The following is a 9,091-nucleotide window of genomic DNA, read 5'->3' as shown; positions in this document are numbered from 1 at the left end:
GCATAATTTCTTGAATTATTTACCGAGCTATTTTACAAACTCGCTCTAAATTTACTAAATATGTTGGTTTGTAAGATTATAAATGAAATAACATTAAAAATTTATTAAAAAAGTAGTACACAAGCTAATTACGTGAATACCGAGCTCGAGCTTAGATCACTTACTAAATAAGTTTGAAAATAAAGCTCAATCTCAACTCATTTAGTTGAACATACTTTTATTGAACCAAATCTTAAATAGTATGTAAGCAGTTAGGTTCATTTATTGATTTATTAATTGATATTTTATTTGTAAAAAATTTATCAATATCCATGGTTAAAATTTTTTCACTTTTTTTTAACAAGTAAAAAGAGACAAATTTTACTCGTTGCATATTTTCAATAAATATAATATAATTATATAAATAAATTATATGATGTAACTCATACACTCTCTATTTTGAAGACAAAATCTATTATTAAACTTCTAAAATTTTTTCGTTTTATATTATTATGCCTTTAGATTTTTATTTTATTTTATTAAGAATTTTTTATATATATTTAATGAGACTTTTATTTGTTCTAGTAATCATTAATCAAAGTAAGGAAAATACAAGAATTCAATGAAAATTAAAATTTCAATAAAAGTTAAACAATTTTAAAAGCTTAAAAATGCATTTGCCTTTTTTCAACTATATAACCAATTTATAGTGTGGTGATTATCTATTTGAAATGGAATTCATGTTGGATTATATTATCTATTTGGTACTTATCTTTTATGGTTTCGTCATATCAGACAGTAAGGTGATGACGATATGAATCTCATCACTCTAAAAGTTAACATCGACCCTAAAGCTAGATGCTAATTGTAAAAGCAACTAAATTCAATTATAAAAGAAACTTAACTCTTTACTTTTGATCTTAAAATCAAGCTAAAAAAGATGATTGTGAACAGACTTTAACATACATGTAAACTGGATAAATAACAGGAAAAGAAGCTTCCCGTAGTCATATCTGCATCTTTTAAAGGACATTGAGTTTGCTTAACAGGCTGCATTATCGACCTCTCTTCACTTTCCTCGCAGCCTTCACAGCTATGAATAATACCCCTTGGCTGCAGACTCTTTATACTTTGCTCTGCACTGCCAAGGCCGAATTTCCTGTGCTAATCTGCTACATACTTCCCACCGGTCGAACCAGCTCATGCCTTTCCTCTACACGCTCGCTTCTCATCCGTTATGGTTCGATCTCTTCATAGCAGATGATGAAATCCACCATTATCATCCTCTTCTGGTATTTCGCTCCCTATTTCAACCTCAATTTGTGGATCTTTTTGTGTCATGATTTCCATGTTCCCAACTGCATCTAACGAACTAGTTGAAATGATTTCTTTGTTCCCTGTCATTGATAAAGAACAGAAACATTTTTCGATCCACTCCACCTCCATAGCAGCAGCACCACCCCTTTACAACCACCAATTCTCTTCCTAGGAACCTCGCTAGCTAGAGTCCTGCACAAGGACAATAATGATCCTCCACCTTTGGTGTGACGGAACCAATTTTGTCGAAGAAATCATCCAACTAAGGCCATCATTAGCAATCCAATGTGGTACTCAAGACATCCGTCACGCAATATATAGCGCTTTGGCATATTCTAAGCACTTGCTATATTCAGATCCTTCATTAACGCATTTAAAGTATGATATATGCTCTCAATTTGCGGAATCAATGGGGACCCCACTAGAAATTCATGCACAATTCCATTAATGCTGATCCAGCTACAACCTGGCTGTTTCTTGACACCTTTCTCCCTCATAAGCCATCTTAATGCCGATACATCACTCCATTGATGATCAACTGCAAACACGTTAGCTAACATCACATATCCTGCGGAATTTTCTGGGTCTACTTCAACAAGCCTTTTGTAAATATTTTTAGCCAACTCTACTTTAGAGTGGAGCAGGCAACCCCCAAGCAATGCCCCCCACACAAAATTATTAGGCTTGAATGGCATGGATGCCGCAACCTTGACTGCTTCTTCCAAATGGCCCTCTCGGGAAAGAAGATCAATATAGCATGCATAGTGTTCCAATTTAGGAAGGACAAAAAAGCGTGAGCACATGTCTAGGAATATTTGGCGTCCTTCATCTGATAATCCCGAGTGGCTGCAAGCCCATAAAAGGCCAAGGAATGTTCCACCATTAGGATGTAAACCTAACTCTTGTACTTTTGAGAAAAGTTTAACTGCCTCCTGCCCTTCACCATTTATCGCGAGACCCATTATCATAGCATTGAATGAGACAACATCTTTGGAAACCATCTGGTAGAACACCTCCTTTGCCTTGTCCAAACTACCACATTTAGAGTACATATCTATCAATGCAGTGGCTAGGAATGTGTTGGACTCTAAAACACCTTTGCGGCCTTTAAATTTAAGGTATTCATGAACCCACCTTCCGAGCTCTAGATTACCAACTTGAGCACAAGCCGAAAGCACACTGACCATTGTAACATGGTTGGGTCTAGAATTAGGATCCTTCACCATCAAGCGAAAAATACATAAAGCCTCCAAAGCATAACCATTTTGCACATATGCATTTATCATAGAATTCCAGGGAAGCACACTTCTTTTCCCACTATCACTAATATCATCAAATCTTTCCCTACTCTTTTCAATCTTCCCCAATTTTCCATATAAATACACAAGAACGTTGTTGACTTTATCACAAGTGGAGCTTTTCAAATTGCCATCTATATTAAGTTCTACTAGAACAGTTAACCATTTTTCAATTTGGCAAATCTCAAGATTTGAGCATGCTGAGAAAACACTAACCATAGTATCATTCTCTGGCTCCAAATTCTCCTTAACCATCAAACAAAAGATCTTCAAAACTTCCTCAGAATAACCTGACTGAGCAAAACCAGAAATTAAAGAAGTCCAACAACAAAGCAAACCTTTCTCAGGCATTTCATCAAACAACGTACGTGCACATGCCAAATGATTAACGCCCTTAGCATAAACAGCTACAAGACCATTACAAATAAAAGGGTCATTAACAAGACCATATTTCAAGATATGGGTATGGATTTGTTTCACTAAAAATGAATTCTTGGAACCAAAACAAGCCTTCAATATAAAAGAAAATGTCAAGTCATTAGGCGAAAGGAGCTGCCATTTTAATCTCTTGAACAGAGAGAAAGACTCGTGATAACGATTCTCATTAGCAAAGACTCTAATAATTGCATTGAAAGGAAATAAATTTGGGTTTCGAAGTTGATCGAAAATGCGAAGAGAAACACGAGGCGGGTAGTGGCCAATTAGACGAGTTGCTATCAAATTGTCTTGATGAGTATGAAGACGAAAGACTTTGGCATGGATTTGGAGAAGATGGGTATGTGAAATGCGACCTTGTAAGAGATTTGACAGAATTGTGGAGATATTAGTCTGGCCTGGTTCGAAAGAGAGGGAATGTAGAAGATTGAAGTGGTAAGTATACAACTTAAAGTGGTGTGGAAGACTTTGTTGTTGTAGTTTGTGGGTTTTGAAAGTGTAAAGCATTATGTGAAAACCAAGAAATGTTAATGGAAACTGATGGGTGGCTGTTGAAGAGCAAAAAGCTCTTTTCTTTTTTTTTCTTTTGGGCGCACAGCACAAGCTTTATTCATTACAACTGCAACTGCTCAGTTCAAGCTAAAAAGAAATTGGCGGGAGAGGGAAGGGTTTTTTTTTTTTCTTTTTTTTCTGCTTAATTTGCACGGAATAACTGGCCCAAAACTGAACCTGCCGAGTCATAATCAGAATTAAGACGGATTATAATTATAAATGTAATGGGACCGGATCCGCAGCAATAGAGATAGCTAGCCAAAAACTGATTTGAAACTGAAACCATTCCAAGAACCTGTTCATGTCCTGTCTTTCTAATTAGGGTACGGAACCGCGAATTCTGAAACCCTAAACACAGGTCCAAAACTACATGTTCTCAACGAAAACCACAAGTGGTTGATTACTCCTGAAGTAACCTATATAATTAACTTCATAACTACTTCGTATAGAATTTTCATCACTATTTTTTGGTCCATTTTATACCTTCCTATATAGCTGAATCAAGAACAAAAAGGCACAAGTTTCTTTTAATTTCATTAAGAATAATTACACAGCAAAAGACACATTTAAGTATTCTTATAATAAACAAGGGAAGCATTCTTTTACACACAAATATCCTATCCATCCGCAAAAGCATAATCGGGCATCTCTCTTCAAGTCTCTTCTTGTTGGCAAACAAATTCTGTACACACCAAGAAACACTTTTATGTACAGATGGAAACATTTCAAGTAGAGCACCTTTAACTTCAAGCAACTTGTTCATCTCCACAGCCATCAATTTCCACATTGCTTGTTAACGACAGAAGTTCCATCAGCTCCATCCGGTACTCGAGACCACGAAGATAGTGTCCCAACAGCATGCACCTTAAGGAAAATAAACAGAAAAGGAAGGGAAGAAGAATAATCATATTAGAACCCTCAATAGCTAACTATAAATTCAAGAAAAAGGTAAAAGAATGTGCCTAACCAGAAGAGTAGGCGTGCCAGATAGTCCCTCGTCAGGGAAATGAGGGGCTGAAACTGAAGTGAAGTATTTTCAACAAGTTCAGCACAATCTTCATTTCCAATATTTCTTGTTCCGCTAGATGTGTTCTCTGGTTGAGGTGGAGCCTTGGAATGCATTTTAGGAGAAAGAGTTGCAAGGAGACCATGGACTACAGAGTGGATTACTTCTTTCAATTCTGGAGATGTAGGTTCTGATAACTCAGCTACCTGTTCAATTTAGAAATAAATTAGGTGCTAACACCATACCACCCAAATTCCAGAAAAGTAGGTTCCAAATATGAGAGAGAGAGAGCTATCTGGACAGGTGGGGATCAAATCCATAGTAGAAAAAGAAGATCCATGCTCCAAAGAATAATAAATAAAAGAGAGGAAAAAACAATAAGCTTTGGGTAAAGAACAGTTAATAGAACAGAAAAAACAATAAGCTCTTGGGTACACAAATGACAATATAAAATCAAGTCAAAGAAAAGAAAGGCTTGACAAATAACATGTTCCTACTAGCTGATAAATATTGCTAAGCAGAGCCAATAATAGAACCAAATTCCTCATGTATCTCATCCTATATATCACCAAGATAAATTGGACTAAAACTTAGTAGTGACGACATGTTAAAGCATTGCAAATTTGCAATCAACTAAACAGATTATTGGTACCATTCCAGAAAAAATTTGGTAACTTAAAAACGACTGGCAAAACTTAACTAGAAGGGCCTCAGCATTCAGTAGCAAGACAAGCTTAGAGTAAATGAAAGAATAAAATAGAACCTTTTCCGGTTGTAAAGATCGTAAGTAGTCCAGCAAATCATTCTTTTCTTCACCGACAAACTGTTGCATCTGAAGAGCATCACTCTTCCTCTTTACTTCACAGAGTTCCTTCAATATAAGAAGACAATATGAGAATGAACTCTGAGCATATAGACAGACCATTAAGAACCAACATATGGACCAAAAAACAGAATATTCAAACAAAAGAAGATTTATACAAGCAGACAATCAGCAGAGATAGCAAAGTAATATGCCCTCCCCATCCACCAACAATATAGATTGCATTACATCTGAAAACAATATAAAAGGTAAAATTCACGGAAAAAATGAATACAACTACTTGACTAATAAATTGGAGGAACAAGAAGAAGTGTGACTAATTCCAACCATGCTATTCATAAAGGTTCATACTAAGGCAAGGACTAATAGTTTGCTAACAAGTGTCGATAGATTTCATAAAGGATATTCTTGCTTAAGTGAACTATTTCCTTGCTTAAGGTATACACACACACACACACTTAACTTTGACTTCATTTTACTAACATAAGTTAATAGAATGTATACCTTTTTCACAGAAGACAAACGAGACTGTAAATGAAGAATAAATTGTTGAGCTTCAAGGGACATATCACCGAGGCCCTCAATACCAATATTATCAGATGGGTCTTCAGTAATTCGTTCAAATTTGACATTTTTTCCATTACATTGATTGGTTTTTGCATTGTCTACTTCTGTCCCTTGCAAATCAAGTTTAGGATTTTCTGATACTTGATTGTCAATATCTCCTTCATGCACACCAAGGTTTCTTTCAAGACAAAGCCTATAGTCAGCATTCCGCAATGTGTAACTGCAAGTCAAGCAGAAATAGGGTTCATAAATATCAGATATTGTATTAGATAATAATTGGTAAAATATGATGAAAGACGGGCTACTTAAATATTGTCTAGTACGTACAAGGAATCAAACAACTTCTCCATCAAATAAGAATGATGTAATTAATGTTTCTGCTTTGAGATTGATAAAACCAGGGAAAGGGCCTAAACCAACTGCAAGAAGTCTCATTACTCTACATGCTGAATACCAAGGACAATGTGGCAAAAAGATATTTTTTTCTTTAGAGTGACATCAATTCAGTCATTATCAAGGGACCATATGATAAAAAGAAACGTAAGAATAAGACAACCATACCCTGTCATAATTGAAGAGACCAATAACTTAAAGAGAGGTTCCCAGAAAGCCTCAATGAAAACTTTAAAGCGATCAGATGGAAGTAGACCCAACATGCCAGAGATGGTCCTCTTCATAGCATCCAAGGTAGTAGGTGGAACATCTTTCTGAATGAGGCTCACATCCAAGGGTTCTATCTCTTGTATCAAATCCGAGAGAACTGATTTCTGAAATAACAAAAACCTAAATCAATATGAAGGAAAAACCAATAACCAAATTTTGGGTAATTGTAAAATTAAACAATAAAAGCCCCTTTTAGTTGACAATTGGCTTCGCATGTAACTATCAAAACCTATGAATAACAAGTACGGGTAGATATATAGGCCAATCTTCAATTAGGTTGCATTTTCTGCACAAGCAGACAAAATAAAAGGCCAACAAACGGCAAATAAAAAACTTCACCATGTCAAACAACAGGCACATAACTCACAGATTTTCATAGCAAAGATTAACAAAGAGATCTAGGATAGATCATTTGGAATTCAGTGCAACCTTGTTCATCTTCTCTCTCAGCAAAATGTACACATGCATACACGCACACACAACATAAATGGTACAATCCTAATAAAATGTATACAAACTTTAAAGCTAAATGTATACAAACTTTAAAGCTAAACAATGCCTAATCCTGCCACATCATTTTTCAGAATAAATGACTTAGCATCTAATAATTCTTCATTTTCTTGGTGAGTTTTTCAATGATCCCATCAGCACCTTATTAAGGGGAATTGTTACCACATTCAAGTCCTTAAGTATTTCAGAAGTGCAAGTATTTACACCTAATATTTAATTTTCCATTAACTAAAACGAAATTCCATAACTTCAAAACACAGCATTGTACACTTCAATCATTCACAGAACCAGCAAATAGTAAACCTAGTCAAGACGACAAAGATTTTCCATCTATGCTTTGAATTACATCACAGCAGATTGCACACTCCACCAATGGGCACCAAATATATATCAAAGCAACACAGTGCCCTAGCACACAACAATTAACTTAGGATGCTTGTTTGATATGCTTTGTACCAACAAGCAAGAGATGAGGTTGTTTCATGCAGGTTCTTCAGTAAGGAACTTCTGTCTAATATAATGACATAACTAGAGATGTTTGATCAAACTGAGAACTAAAATTCAAAATAACAAAGAATCATGAAATCATAGTGTGAAACAAATTAGTATTTAAGAAAATTAATTGATGAAATCTTCTATACAGCAAATGACCTCAAAGCCTAATAAGCTAGACCTTCTTTTCAATAAGCTGGTACGTTCAAGGTTGAATCCTAATAATAGAAACACACACTAGCATATCTATATACTTCGAAAAGCTCATCAATTCGAATTAAGAAATTCAATTTTTCTTTTCACATAAAGTTCACAGTAAGCTCAATTTCAGATTAAATTATACAGTTTTCACAACACAAGAAACCAATAGTGCCCATTAAACTTTACTATGCATACTCCCAACTTCCAGAAACGATAAAAACCTAATCTTTTTCATGTTTCTTCATTAATAATATGTAACCCAATTCAAAGAAAAGCTAAAATTAAAAAACAAATAAGGAATTATTCATTAAACGAACCTTGTCAGAAGACCCAGAATTTGGATTAGAGAAAAAGTCATCACAAAAGGAAGAGGAATCAGAACAGGCAAGAATTAGAGTTGGGATGGTTTTTCTAGGGTTTTTTGAGGTGATAGTGAAAGAAAGACGAGAAGAAGGGAAAGAAAGAGAGGAGGAATGAAGGGGGTTATGGAAATTATGCCGAGACTGGAGAAGAGGAGGATGAGGAAGAGGAAGCGAAGAGGAGAGAAGAGAAGCAAAGGTTGCCATTAAAAACAACCTTTGGCTTTTTTTTTTTTCTTTTGCAGTCCGTTTCTCTTCTTCGTCTTCGTCTTCGACTCCTCTCTCTCTCTCTCTCTCTCTCTATCTCTATCTAAAGTCTAAATCAGAAGTACTAAACCACAATAATAATTCTTTTTTTTTTTTGAATGAGTGGAATAGATGCAATGCACTGTCAAAATTTGTCAGCATATATCTCGCTCTTCCTATTGGCTATTTGTTATTATTTTTTTCTTGTAATTTGATATTCTTTAATGTTTTTTAGGAATCTTTTAAATTTTATTATGTGTAATTTGCCAATAAATATGGTGTTCCATATAGGCTTATATATATCAGTTCAAAAAGAATAAATATTGGAATAAATATTTACTAATCTTTTTATTAAAAATTATCTTTTAGATTTTAACCATATAAATTAAGGCGTTGATCTTCAATTTGCCATACCATGAGAAATTATATATGATATTTAATTTTTAATCTAATTTCGAGCAAGTATTGATAATATTTATGCAAGATTTTATCAGTTTCGTGCAGATATTAAATTTAATTTAGCTCTAATTTCAAAAAAAAATCATAATTTCGTAATCATTTTGCATGAAATAGTTGGATTATAATTTGACACTATAAAACAAACTTAAAAGAAAAAAAAAGGTTAATTTCGGTTTCTTTTACT

General features: G+C 34.6%; 2 protein-coding genes across 2 annotated transcripts; both read right to left on the bottom strand.

Annotated features, from left to right (window-relative positions):
- Positions 1-861: 861 nt before the first annotated feature.
- On the bottom strand, positions 862-3,957 carry LOC107261218 (pentatricopeptide repeat-containing protein At2g29760, chloroplastic). The gene has a single exon (XM_015718925.3). It carries the CDS (start codon positions 3,534-3,536, stop codon positions 1,632-1,634), a length of 1,905 nt encoding a protein of 634 aa, XP_015574411.2. The 5' UTR covers positions 3,537-3,957; the 3' UTR covers positions 862-1,631.
- Positions 3,958-4,094: 137 nt separating this feature from the next.
- Positions 4,095-8,537, bottom strand: LOC8280975. The gene is made up of 6 exons (XM_002518596.4): positions 8,161-8,537; positions 6,539-6,744; positions 5,915-6,197; positions 5,351-5,458; positions 4,549-4,793; positions 4,095-4,445 (listed from the first exon to the last, which is right to left on the bottom strand). Exons 1-6 carry the CDS (start codon positions 8,407-8,409, stop codon positions 4,328-4,330), a joined length of 1,209 nt encoding a protein of 402 aa, XP_002518642.2. The 5' UTR covers positions 8,410-8,537; the 3' UTR covers positions 4,095-4,327.
- Between the last annotated feature and the right edge of the window lie 554 nt (positions 8,538-9,091).

This window comes from Ricinus communis, chromosome 6 (assembly GCF_019578655.1).
Source record: "Ricinus communis isolate WT05 ecotype wild-type chromosome 6, ASM1957865v1, whole genome shotgun sequence".
Classification (NCBI taxonomy): Eukaryota; Viridiplantae; Streptophyta; class Magnoliopsida; order Malpighiales; family Euphorbiaceae; genus Ricinus; species Ricinus communis.
Note: the sequence above shows the minus strand (reverse complement) of the source record. Positions and strands in the feature narration are given on the sequence as shown.

Excerpts from the sequence above, each read along its gene's own strand:
- LOC8280975 (XM_002518596.4), bottom strand. The coding sequence starts at position 8,409 with ATGGCAACCTTTGCTTCTCTTCTCTCCTCTTCGCTTCCTCTTCCTCAT. Across the intron at positions 6,745-8,160 it reads ATTCTGGGTCTTCTGACAAG|AAATCAGTTCTCTCGGATTT; the intron begins GTTCGTTTAATG and ends TTGTTATTTCAG. Across the intron at positions 6,198-6,538 it reads GTCTCTTCAATTATGACAGG|TTACACATTGCGGAATGCTG; the intron begins GTATGGTTGTCT and ends CTTGACTTGCAG.
- LOC107261218 (XM_015718925.3), bottom strand. The coding sequence starts at position 3,536 with ATGCTTTACACTTTCAAAACCCACAAACTACAACAACAAAGTCTTCCA.